This window comes from Mesoplodon bidens (genome assembly GCF_964165515.1).
Source record: "Mesoplodon bidens genome assembly, chromosome: 3".
Taxonomy (NCBI): Eukaryota; Metazoa; Chordata; class Mammalia; order Artiodactyla; family Ziphiidae; genus Mesoplodon; species Mesoplodon bidens.
This window is the reverse complement of record NC_138178.1, coordinates 73,205,426-73,219,244: the sequence shown is the minus strand read 5'-3', so window position 1 is coordinate 73,219,244 and position 13,819 is coordinate 73,205,426. Positions and strand designations below refer to the sequence as shown.

Here is a 13,819-nt window from a genome sequence, read left to right as displayed (position 1 = left end):
TAATTCATGTGATCACATTTCTGCTGCTGTATTTCGTTGCTGCCTCTGAAAATAGACTAAAGGTAAGTTTAGGACATTCATGTAAGTCCTAAAGAGGGGATGTGAACAGAGAAATTATGTAAGAGTTAATTCAGAAGTTAGCCAAATGAATAGCTTCTCTAACATCCAATAGCAGGAGTATAAAGTGACTTGTTAATCTCAGAGTTATTTTAATATCTCAGATTGTTTAGGGAATTTTAGGTACAAAGAAGTACTTAAAATAGCAGAAGTTGTTAGGAAATCTTTGACTTACTCTGTTTTACTGGACTTTCTGCCTTCCAGAAAAGGAAATTAATGTCTTTCCTGATACTTCTAATTGTCAAGGTGTAGCTAAAGAGACTTTTAAGGGGCTCTGAGGGTTTGCATATTCTTGAGATCTGGAACTGGACACCAAAATGAGAGTGTATGCTACTGAATGGGATTTAAAATCAGTATCTACCGATGACTATTACACAGTGAACATTTAGGGCACCCTTTGTATGTATATGTAGGGTCCACTTCATTTCAGTAAAAGCTAGGTAGAATGCGGTTTTCATTATTGAAATATGTGAATCACTAGAGAAATGCCTAATGATTCCTTTAGAACTTTGAAAAAAATGATAAAATACTTGAAATATGTTTTTAAGGTAAAAATGAATTATGTATTTTCTATTCAGGCCTTCTCAGTTAAATATATTTATACTTTAGATTGAACTCTAGCATGTTTTCATTTCTGAGGGATATTACCACCTGTGCTGACTCAAGTATGTAGGGTAAAGAGAGAACACTGCTTTCCTCTGGTTTCCAGTCAGTTCATTCTCATTGCTTAAATAATGTTTCATTGATCCTCTCAGCTTTTAATGATTTTTCTAAGATTACAGAATATATATAAATTGTCAGCATCTGTTCCTAATATTAGCATGATTGAGAGTATTTGGTCTAGGTTATGCCAGTCATGTAAAATATTGAATTTAGTACTTCGTTACCAACATGGCCAGATAGGTAGTTTATCTTTTTCAGTCTGGTAGTTAACTTTGTGTTAATTCTGTTGTCATTCGCATGGTTTTGAAAGGAAAAAAAAATTTAAAACACCCAATTTTTTTGGTAATCAAGTAAGATTTATGATCACATAGGAAGAATCACTGATTTTAATTGAAGTGTTGCATTTTGAGTATGCTATGGCCAGTACTTATTTTCTTCATACCTAAAGTGATGCCATTCACAATTATGACACGTACAATATCTCTTTATTTGATAACACAGAAGTACATACTGTTCCTAAAAAGTCTAAAGTCAGGTAGTTTCTATAAGCATATCTAATACGTGACTTTCAGCCTTTCATTTCATTCTCAACAGAAGGCATGCCTTATGTGGAATGCTTGTCTCATTTCTTACAAACTTAGGTACCGACATGAGGTTGCTAAGGTGGTAATGCCAGACATGGGTTAATGAGATAAGACTGACAAGACTTCATCACTTATAGTGCTTGTGATTTATGCTTTGAATTGGGTCTGGGGAAGTGAATTACGAAATTTCCTCTGTTACCTTGTCCACATTTCATGAAATTTCTTGGTCTTTCTGTTAGAACTTAGGAGACTTATAGATAAGTCTTGCATGATAATAAATCCTTATGTTATATGGAGGCCCAGTAATTTGAAGGGAATAGGAATACCCTCACTTGTTTTGGAACATAAACACTATGGTGCTTTGTTGAGTGATACTAAAATAACACTTCTACTTCATTTTGGGTTCCAGGCTCTTAGTTATACGAGTAGACCTCGTTAACATCCATCTCACCCATGTTGCACACTTCGGGCATTGTAGTGTTTCTGCATCCATCTTCCTTCTTAGGACTTGTAAACTATTGTTTTTTTTGTTTTTTGTTTCTTTTCCTCTCCTCAGAGCCAGTATCCTTGGAGTTGCTGATTTTATTTCCTTTCCAGCCTGTATCTCTGTTTACTCTGCAAAGAAATGCTTATTTCTTTTTTTGAGTAGCAAGCTGTTATCTTGTTTCTAGTTCGTGTGAAATCTGAAAGCACAGTTCTAATGTGTGTCACTTAACCAAAAAAATGTGTGGCCTTTTAGTGAAAATAATATGTAAAAAGCCATTAATGACTAATCATTTATGCCAAAGGAAACTGGGGACATGTGGGCAAATTTGGTGGAAGTTATATAATTTTAGACAGATCTTAAATATATTTTGTTTTATAGCTATTCTTTATTTTGTGAATATAGATTTCTTTTAATTATATGAAGCAAGAAGCTTTGGTTTTAACTTAATGAGGTTCACTTGGCATCTATATAGAAATTAGATGGCAACATTTTAATTCCTAAATTTATAGTTTCTAATATTGTCAACAGTATAAAAGCTTGGATGCCTAGATTGTTTTCTTTTGTAAGAAAAGTGTAGAGTAGAAAAGATAAATTCATACAATTTAAACACACCATTAACATTGGGCAGTAAAATCTTATATAAAAGTGATATACATTGGGAAGCAGCTCATTTTGATATATAATTCTGAAGTCTTCCTTGTTAGTATGTTTTTTTTTCTTTTTCTGACTGTGAAACCTAGAATGGGATTTCTAAAGATTGCACCCTTAGAGTTTTAGTCATTCTGAGTCAACTTACATTGTACATATGTTTATTAGAAAATTGCCTCCGCCATATTTTTTAATTTTATAGGTCACTACCATGAGCTATCAGACTTTCAAACTTGCACTTTTTGAGGGGGAATAGACTTTTTTCCATTCTCATCTCTGGGCTTCCTTTTTAGTTTTTAATAGGTAACTTTACCACTGGATATTATATTTACTAAGTTCAATAGTCTTTTTCCCCTGTACTTATACATACATGGATGGTTCTACTCTAGTAAATGCAAACTCTCATAAAATTACACCAGGATGAAATTAACTCATCTGATGCTTTGAACTATTAGGATATTTTGGTAATAAGTCATTGGCCTTCATAATTTAACATATGCAGTTGACAGGGGTCATGTGTGCATGTTATGTGTGTCTATGTTGTTTTTTCCCATAAAGACTGAAGCGCTTTTTTGGTTTAAACCTATGGTTATTATTTATAGAGCTTGGTATTGTCAGAAAAGAGAAAAAGGATCTTAACCATTCTAGGTGTATTTGATTCATTTGAAGTATGCAAAACTCTCTATTAAAGTTCTACCCAGGGATGATACGAGTGGCCAAAGCCTAGTAGTATGCCAGGCATGTGTCAGGCACTCAGTAGACTTTCATTTGTCTAATTGAAGCAGACCACGTGGGATTATCACAAGTTACTGTTGTTTGTGCGTCTTTTCTTATAAGAGAGAAATAGTTGAGTCACTTTGACTTTTAACAAAGCCTTTCTTGATATTATTAATAAATTAATACCATTTCATATTCTCCTCAACCCCCACCTCACATGTCCTCCCCACCACTCCGCTGCATTCATGGAAGTGGTGACGGCTATATGGAAAGCAACAACAACAAGAACAAGGACTCTTAAAGGCTCAAGACCGTAGAGGGTCATCTCCACTTTTCTTGGGAGGCAGGGAGTACTGAGGACACACTTAGAAGTAAGGCATTCAGTGGTGTTCATTCTTGCACTGTAGGTGTAGCTCACATGTGAAGTAATCACATGTTCCTTTGTGGAAATGCTGCAGGCTCATCATTGGAGACATTGGTTTGCATTTTTTATTTTAGTACAGTTCTAGATTTATGGAAAAATAGCGAAGGTAATACAGAATTCCCATATACTGCACACTCACCTTCCCCTAATTAACATCTTATATTAATAGATACGTTTGCCACAATTAATGAACCAGTAATGAACATTCTTATTAACTAAAACCCATACTGTATTGAGATTTCTTTAGCTTTTACCTAATATCTTTTTTCTGTTCTAGGATCCCATCTAGGATATCACATTCCATTTAGTCGTCTGTTTAGGCTCCTCTTGGCTATGACTGTTTCTCAGACTTCTTTGTTTCCTTGCTTTTGATGACCTTGACATTTTGAAGAGTACTGGTCAGGTATTTTGTAGAATGCCCCTCAATTGGAATTAGTCTGATATTTTCCTCATGATTAGGCTAGGTCTGTGGGTTTTGGGGAGAAAGAGCACAGAGGTAAATTGCCATTCTCATCATATACTAACAACATGACTTGGCACTCTTGATTTTGACCATGATCACCTGGCTGAGGCAGTGTTTTTCAGGTTTCCCACTGTAAAGTTTCTTCCCCCCTCCCCCATACTATCCTCTTTAAAGGAAGTCACACTTAAGGAGAGAGGAGTTGTGCTCCACCTCCTTGAGGGGAGAGAATTTACACAAGTTATTTGGAATTTTGCACAGGAGATTTATTTCTTCTCCCCCTTTTAAAATTTAATTAGTTATTTATATCAATACAGACTTATTGATATTTATTCTGTACTTTGGGTTAGACTCTAATAGCTCTTTGATTATCTTCTTGTTCGAATTGTTCCATCTTGGCTATTGAGAGCTCTTTTGGTTGGCTCCTCTGTCCCTTTGACATACCCCCATCATTGCATTTTTCTTGGAGTACTTCCTTGCTTTTTGGCACTGTGAGATGCTCTAGGCTCATCTTCTATATTTCTTGCCCAGTCTTAGAATCAGCCATTTCTATAAGGATAACTGCATTTTTTACAGCTTGCCATGTAGGAGTTGTTCTGATCATGCCTAGTTCAGTTAGAAGTGTTAAGCAGAGTTTTAAACCCAATATTATTTATTTCCAAGTGCATGTTTGCAAAGTCTTTGGCCTTCCTTGAAGAAGTTTGACAAGAAAAAATAAAGTGTGAAAAGAAGAAAGGTTCAAAGTAGACCATACTAATTTGGATTGGTTGAAAATCCTGGTCTTTAGCCACCAACACCTATGACTGTCACTTTTCTCCATAGCTTATCAGATTGCCAGGCAGCTTGACCATTCCTTGTTTAAGTGATGGAGGGCTTATTAGCACTCCCACCCCACTGATATGGGACGGCAGTTCTCCCAGTGAGTAATTCCCAGAGGGATTCTGGTGTAATGCATGGAAGTCACTTTGCCTGTGTTCTTAACCTTAATGGAATTCACAGATCTAGGATTTATTTGACGTGGAGAAAGATCCCTATTCTTTTAGTTGTAGAGAATTTTTTCAGAATCCATATGGAGAAGCTGGCAAGACTGTTAATCTTTTACCTAGTTTGGTGTATGCATAAAGGAATAAAAGTTTCAAAATTATTAATGTGATGCCTTTTGTGTGTACGAAGAACCAGCATTTAAAGAAAATCTCCTTTTAGTTGTCATAGATTCCATTTTGACCCTAGCCACCTATTGTATTGAATGCAGATATATTCTCATTTTAATTGTTTAGAAAGAGTAAGAAACTTGCGATGCCAATTAAAAAGTAATTCAGTACTGAAAATATATTTTGAATAGAGCAAAAAGAAGAATTTGTGTTTGCATCCAAATTCCAAGTGTGTGATTTATTATTTTCCTTATTCATTAAAAAAAAAACACACCTGCCTTTCTAGAAAAAAAAAATTCCTGAAAATAAGTCATATCCTATACCACCTTGCGGGTTAATGTAGATTTGAGATAATTTTTTCTAAGAATTGATTTAAGTTCTTTCTTTGCTCTGTAAGTTTGTTGTAAAGTGCTAAAATATAAGCTCATCAAAAGGTAGGCTACTCAGGCAGCTATGTTTCTTTATTTTTTTTTTAGAAAATTTCCTGTGATTGTTATTTCATTCATTTTTAGGTTAAAAAAGAGCTCATTGACACCGGAATCTGGACACACTCTGAGCCCCCTACTCACGATGCTGTATGTGCACAATGGTTATTAGGCAATCCACGTATCAGGAAAAGGGGCATTCTTCCCGTAAGGTAAGTGACTGAGGGTCATAAGTCATCTGTGCTGTTCTGGGGTAAAATCCATTTAGCTTTTATTTCTCCTTCAGATCACCTAATTCATACTAAACACAGCACTTGCTAAAAGAAAATCCAGGTTTGTTTTGATATTGTTTGAATCTTTTTCCTTGCATAGTATGCCTTAAGTGCCAAGGTGATCATCCCAGTTAAAAAAGAAAAATCTGTTAAAGATGATTGTTTTGAGTATATGGTAGTAGTTTCTATTAACTCCTTCTAATGGTCTTCATCTTTCCTTATAATGCTAAAAATAAGCAAAAACCTATTACAAAAGGATTCTTGGTTTTAAAATTTCTAAGACAAGAGACTTAATTTTAGTGTCAGTTGAAAAAGTAATTAAGTGAAGAGATGGGGGAAATCACGTTTATTAAGAAAACAAATTGTCAGGAAATTTCTCATTTCCCAATTTTCCTTGAGGAGATAGCCTGATATTTTTAAATTACATTACTTAGTAGTGATACTTAGGAGTTTTGTAATAACCATTTTCTATGTATGGAACCAGGTAGGATATGTGATTATACTATTAAGCTGTGATAATATGACCTAAGTTATGACCTAAGTTAGGCTTAAGTTGACCTTTGTACAGTCTGTAAGGAGAAGTTTTACAAGGTAAACTATTATTGGTAACAAGATTATCCCAAGATGTCTAACCTACATATGAGACCAGAATGTCTTTAAAGGACTTTCACATAATTTTTTATTTTTAGAAATGGAAGCTACTAATTAGGAGGTGAGTTTAATCTATACCTTAAAGTTAGCCCAGATGGAATGGCTTCCTAGAATTATGTAGTTTAAGTTTCTGTATGTATTTAAAAGCTAAAAAATGCACTAAAAAAGTTTTTATATACACACATATAAGATGTAACTTTTCACCAATTCAGTTTGGACTTTCCTGTTTGCATGAAGGAGATCTCATTTTACATTGGGTTTGAGTACACACCTCTTTTGTGACCTATTAGAGAGTGTTGGAATTCTATATACTGCTTTTACTTTTTTCATGTGGTTAATCAACAGATTGTTTAGATTCCTTTAGTTTTTAAATATCTTGTATGATCTTGCTACTTTGAGTATTTGTAGAATAAAACTTCTGGAAAATGGAAATTAGAAAAGTGCAAAAGAAATGTGGCAGAAAAAGAGGAGTAGTAATTCGTGCCTCAGAGGACATAAAGTGGGGAGGATAGAAAGAGAGACAGAAACAAAAGGAAAGTAAATATAATCTACACATTTTCCTCTAATTTACTTAAACCCCGCCCACTGCCCCTTCCCCCCAACTTTCCACTCTTTGGGGCTAAAAATAAAATATTGTTGAAATACTTTAGGGGACCAGCCTAAAGGTGTTTGCTTTTTTTAAATTTTAAACTACTTCTCGAAATAGCTGGAGGTCTTTAGTCCTAGTCTATGAATTGTCCATTTGATACTCGATATGTACTCGCTGATCTGTGATAGAATCCTTGAATGGTTTATAACTTAAATTTTCCATGTGCATCAGGTAAATGCAAACTCCTAAGAGAAGTACTCATTTGCTTCCTCTGTTGTCTCCATCTTCAGCTGCCCAGCATCACTTTCCATTTTACCTAAAATAAATGTTGTGTTCATTGATATTTGCTTTGAGTTTACAAAAGGCTGCAGAGGAAATTTCCTGTTTTGGCATTTTAGGGCTTTATGCCTCACTTTCTTTTTGAAATCTTTTATAATCTTAGGGAAATAACTGAAAGTTTTGGTCAAAACTGATACATGTTAATTTGTTGTAGTAGTATGAACTGTCATCACTAAAGTTTACATGATTTAGCAATGGAAACTTCTGTGCTATTTAATGAACACACTGTCAGGTGTCAAGTATTCTAAATTTTATGTATTCTACCTACCCTTCAAGGTTGATCCCTGTGACCTAATGAATCCTTGGTAAAAAGTGGACTCAGCTAGGATGTTACACCACCATTGTCGAAGGAACCCTGAACTCCAGGAAGAGTTGCAGATTCAAGCTGCAGTAGCTGCCGGGGATGTTCACACGGTACGAAAGATGTTAGAACAAGGCTATTCTCCAAATGGCCGGGATGCTAATGGCTGGACCCTGCTTCATTTCTCTGCAGCAAGAGGAAAGGAAAGATGTGTTCGTGTATTTCTAGAACATGGAGGTGAGTTTATTAGGAGCAAACCCTTTTTTCCCAAGGAGAAACTTAAAATGAAATTCTATTTAGTTTAAAATATGTGAGTGCTTGTGTATATAATTTCTAATGCTTCTTTTTGCTAATACTAGACTTCTTATTGTCTCCTTTGTGAAGATGTGTTAAAATTATGCTGAGTCTTGTTTAAAACCAGATCGTCTAAAAAATCAGTTTGTTGAATGTGCTTTTTTTCCCCTTGTAACTCTAGTTTCTATATAGCCAGATTTCCCCAGATTATTTCAACTAAAAGCAGCCCTTCTTCAGGTTGTCCAGTTGCTTTGTTTCAGAAGCAGAAGTGGCTGTGGTCTCAACAACTGAGAGTTGCTCAAGCTCCCCCTTTTGAGACTTGCTCAAGCTAACTGAGCTAGCACAGGCCCCCTGTCAATACCATGGCCTTCAGGATACCCTATCTTTTGAATTTACCTCTTCATAAAAAATTTTTAGTTGCTTTTATTACTGTTTTAGAGCACTTGCCTTTTCTAGAATTGTACATAGTTTCTAGGTATCCTACAAGATTGGTTAGCTGAGGTCTAATTTTGTGTAAACATATGCAGTTGGAAACTACATTTGACATTTAATGTTCTTGCTTGAAAAACTGTCCATTCCTGTAATTAATAGTAACTAATAATTGTCTTAAAGTCATTTACTTTTTTCTCCCATTAGATTTTCACTTAATTTATTTTCCTAAAGATGAACAAGTGTATTTTGTCATTTGTACCCATATTATTTTTGTAAATTATGGTGTAAAATAGCCTGGTTGGGACTCAGGATCCATTATGTACCATTCTAGGGCCTGGATTGCTTATTAACAGTCATTTAGTTCCATTTCTATGGTGTACTTTGTTACAAGACTAGTCAAACTTACTTGCAAACTAATTTGAAGTACAGAAAATGTTAGAAGTCACACAGCTCTCATTAGGGTCTTGTGAATTATGTGAAGCTAGGAATACAAAGGCTATGAGCGTGGACTTACTGCAAAGTCCTGCTAAACCTGAGACTAGGAATCATCACACATCCGAGTGGCCCTGAAATAAGAATTATATCCCTGAAATAGTTGACTGTTGACAGGACACCACCATTTGCTAACCTGTGCCTCCTTTGTAGCCATCCTCCATCCCTCCCTGCTGCCCTTGCTCATATCTCATTTCACCTTGAAACTTGAAAACCTCAGCTCTGAAGGCAACGAAGGAGAAATGTAAGAGGAATGCCAGGAGAAAGATCTGAAAAAACTAAGAAGTGGGTGTAGGATCAGAATACTTAAAATTCTGGCAGTGCTTAGTAAAATTAAGACCAAGATCAGAACTCACATTTTTAAACTCTACCTAGTCCTGTTACTTTTCTGTTTCTGCCAGCCTTGCTTTTAAAATATTTAAAATATTAATTAGAAAGAAAGTTCAATTACTCAGGTAATATACGAACTTGTCTCCTTAAAACAAATAAAATACATTTTCAAATAAATTACAAATAAAGCCAAAGTCCCCTTTGGCCAACTCCCAATCCTTAACCTGCCTACCCCTGCCTAGAAGTAACTCATGGGTATGAGTTTGGTTTGGTCCTTATCTTTCTAGATCATTTCCTAAATGTACTTATAGAAAATATGTCTTATTGTGTTGTGTGTGGTTTTTAGAACGTAAATGATATCATACTGACTGTATTATTCTGCAACTGTTAATTTTTGCTCAGCTGTACATAACTTAAGACTTTTTTAATATTGGGTTGGCAAACTTTTTCTGTAAAAGGCTAGATGGTAAAGATTTGGGGCTTTGCGAGCCCTCCTGTCTCTGTTGTTAACTACTCAGCTCTGCCTTTGTAGCATGAAAGCAGCCATAGACAATATGTGAATGAATGAGTGTGGCCATGTGCTGATAAAACTATAAAAACCAGTGGTGTGCCGGATTCGGCCTCTGGTCCCAGTTTGCTGAATCCTGTTTCCTCACCATCCCCCTCTCTCTTTTTGTGTATGTATGTGTATGTAGATATTTTTAACAGCTTTTATTGAGATAGAATTCACATACCTTACAATTCACCCTTTTAAAGTGTACAATTCAGTGGCTTTTAGTGTATTCATAGAGTTGGGCATCCATTACCACAGCCAATTTTAAAACATTTTCATTACCCCAGAAAGGAACCTTGTACCTATTCAGTATTAATACATATAGGTTTACTCTGTTCAACTGCTAGATATAGTATTTATTACTGTGGATATACTATCGTTTGTTTAAACCATTCTTTTTTATTTTTTGAGTGGCTGAAATTTTCTCAGTAGGACATTTTATTAAGAAGGTAACACATACATATAAATACATGGTTAAAAACAAAACAAAAGGTGATACGGACTGTTCAATGAGGGGGAAATGTATGCTCTTCAGCACTGGCCCCTCCTCTCCTTCCCAGAGACAGTCACTCTTACTGGATTCTTCTGTGTCCCTGCAGAGATAGTCTGTGCATATAAGTATGCATATTTTCCACCCTCCATCTTCTAGCCTGCTTCTCTTTTGTTAATCGTCTGTTCTGCATCTTGATTTTTTTCACAAAACGGTTTCTCTAAGTGATAGTTCCTTGTCATTGATTCCATTGTATGGATGTAATTTATTTAAACTTACTCCCCATTGTTGAACATTCTAATTTTTCATTTTTCTGCTTCTAGAAACAGTATTACAGAGAATGTCCTTGACTAATCTTTTTACATATGTGAATTTATCTCTTGGCTAATTCCAAGAAGTATAATTGCCACATCGAAGGGTTGTTAGATTTTTGTTGTTGTTGTTGTTGTTTTGATGGATATTGACAAATTGTCCTCCAAAGAAGGTTGTTAATGGCTCTGCCCTTAACCAGGTGGGAGGGTGCCCAGCCCCCTGCCTTTGCCAGGAGTGTGTCACTAAGTGGTTTGCTCTTCCTCTGTGTGATTTGCTTGCCTCCTTTTTTCCCGAAAATGATATATGAGTAACAAAGCATTGCAAGACTGGGCTGCTTGCTTGTCTTTTTCTTATGACTTGTAGGAGTTGTTTATGTATTCTCTGCTGTTAGTTATATGTTGCAACAGTCTTCTCCCAGCTTGTGGCTTTTCCACATTGTTGTTTTGCTTGTTTTTTGCAGGCAGAAGTTTGCATTTTAAGTAGGTAAACTGTGTTTCTCCTTTGGCTTATAGTTTGTGCTTTTTGTGTCTTGTACATCATACCATAGGGTCATTATTTGCCTATATTTTTTTCTAAAATGTTTCATGGCATTTAGGTCTTTAATCTATCCAGAATTGGTTTTGGTGTATAACATGAGGTGGTCAGGTACAATTTCATACATAAAGGTAGCCTAAATCATCCTTTCTTTCCTCATTGTTATGTCTTGCCAACTCAGGTATAAAGTTTTTCTATACACATGGTTCCATTAGTTCTATTGTCTGTTGTTATATCCCTGGGTCAGTATAATATTGTTGTAAATTATTATTATTCTCTAATAAGTTTTAATATCTGGGGGGAGCGAATCTCCTCTCCTTGTTCTTTAAGGATGTCTTGGCTATTCTTAGCACTTTACATTTCCATATAAAATTTTAAAACAACAAAATTACATATTTTGCAGAAGCCCCTCACGTATTCTTGTATAGCACCGTTTACTTCCTCCTTTTACCCTAGTACAATAAGAGATTTAGGGAGTAGTTTTTAATAGCACATTGTGTATCGATTTGGAAACACAAATAGGAGAGGAGACTTCCTCCTCCTTGCTCCCCTTGGCCACATGTGATGCTTAGACTTGCTCTGTATTTAGTCTAGGCCTGGCTTCTGATTCCTAGAGCAGTGTACCCAGCTGCCTGTTCAGCTTCTCCACACCTGTGGCTCACAGCACAGCGCAGCACGAGCTGCTGCTTTGACCGTGTTCTTTTGCAGTAGATGGCACTACAGCCTATGACTGCTGTGCCAGAAATCTAGAAACCATCCTCCTAAATAGTTGTCAGATCTTTTCCCTTCCTTTCGTTGGAGGCACTGCCCCACCTTTGGGCAAGGAAACCTTGTTCCTCACCAGGACGGTTATGATGTCTCTTTCATTCCTGCTTCCAGTACTGCCCCCTTCCAACCAGTCTCTAAATGGAGCGATCTGTTAAAAATGACAATTAAACTATTTCCTTTTAAAATCCGTCAGTGGTTTCCCACTTCTCTTGGGACAATATTGAGTCCTTAATGTGACCTACACAGCCCTGCAGCCTCTGCTCCTCGGCGATATCTTCCCAGCTTGTCTTTGAGCCACAGCCCATCTGCGTTCTTTCAGACTCACTGAGCTCAGAGGCCTGTGCCCAGGACCTGCTGGGGTCCCCCTGCTCCCTGCACTGCTGCTACCTTCGCCTGGCTCCTGCCTGCATCTCCCTCACCTCTCCCCACACTTTCTCAGGGAAGCCTTCCCTTACCATCCGGACTTGGTCAGATCCCTCTATCATGTGATACCATCGGGCTCTGTACCTTGTTATTGTAGTTCCTATCACAAGCATAATAAATTATTTTTGTAGTATTCTATTTAATTCTATTCTTGTTAGTCTGAGGCTTCATGAGGACAGAACCCATATCTGTATTGTTCTCAATGCGAGAGAGAAAGAGGAAACAAACACCAGTTATCTAAAATAATTGTTCCCCAGCCTTACAGAGACAAGGCTGATCCTTTTCTTTTTATTAAAAAATATTGATTGAAAATGGGCCAGGTGGGATTAGAAAAGTCTCTGAATTCATCATACCTGCTCTTTTCCTTAAACCACAGTTTCTTTAAGAGCTTATAAACTTCCAGTTAGATTGGTCCCCTCCTGTTAATACGTTTATTTTGTGATGGACATTAAGGTGAAATGCAGTCAAAGATTCAAATATGGGAAAGTGAGCAAAGAAATGCACAAGAAACAAGGGTTCACCTTCCTCTTTCCCTCCCTCTCCCCTCCCCCACCTCTGTGCCTGAGATAGAATTCATATAGATAGCTAGATGAGGATGAGGTGACCAGTTGGTCACTTATTCTTATATTTATTCAGCAAATATTTATTGAGCACGTAACGTATGCCAGGCTCTGGCCAGGCCCTGAGATATGGACGTAATCATTGTGCTCGCCTTCTGGCACTTCATAGTCTAGTGGGTGGATGGATTTGTAGCCAACATTTGTTGAGCATTTAGTATCAGCCTAATTCTTCACAACTATTCTGTGAGGGTAAGTAGTAATTTTTCCACTGAGAAAACGGAGCCACAGGATGGTAAGTAATTTGCTCAGTCATTCACTTCATAAATTGCAGAGTCAGGATTCAAACCCATTGTCTTAACCATGATTCTATATGACCTGTAAGAAAACAATGCAGTCCCAGCAGAGTGAGCTAAGCGCCGTGTATAAAAGACCACCCCAGTTGCTGGGGTAAAGGTGGTGGGAGTGGCATGGAAGGCTTACTAGAGAAGACATGGTTTGCATCAAGGTCTTGAAAGGTGAGGCTGCATGGGGTGCTGGAAGGGTGGAGGTGTGGGGTTCTTTCAAACACAGAAGACACTGAGTAAAGGGCTGAAGGAGAAAGGGAGCATGTTTTGTTTTAGGAACTGAAAAAAATTCAGTATGATTGGAGCATATCTGGTCATTTATTTTGGGGACGGTGGTGAGCCATTTGACAGAGAGGAGTGGGAGAAACAGCTGTGTGTTGTAGAAAGCTCACTGGTCGTAGTATTGGGAGTTTAGGGAAAGGGCCCAAGGCCTCAGGCACTGCTGCCTGGTCAGGACTG

General features: G+C 36.9%; 1 protein-coding gene across 2 annotated transcripts in view; it reads left to right on the top strand.

The window, feature by feature from the left end:
• Positions 1-13,819, top strand: part of ASB7 (ankyrin repeat and SOCS box containing 7) — a 55,367-nt gene that overhangs the window by 1,590 nt on the left and 39,958 nt on the right. For both annotated transcript variants that reach the window (XM_081230176.1, XM_081230175.1), the window contains exons 3-4: positions 5,764-5,888; positions 7,804-8,065. In XM_081230176.1, the coding sequence (XP_081086302.1) occupies positions 7,855-8,065 (211 nt within the window). In that variant the 5' untranslated portion in view covers positions 5,764-5,888; positions 7,804-7,854. The remainder of the gene's footprint in view (positions 1-5,763; positions 5,889-7,803; positions 8,066-13,819) is intronic.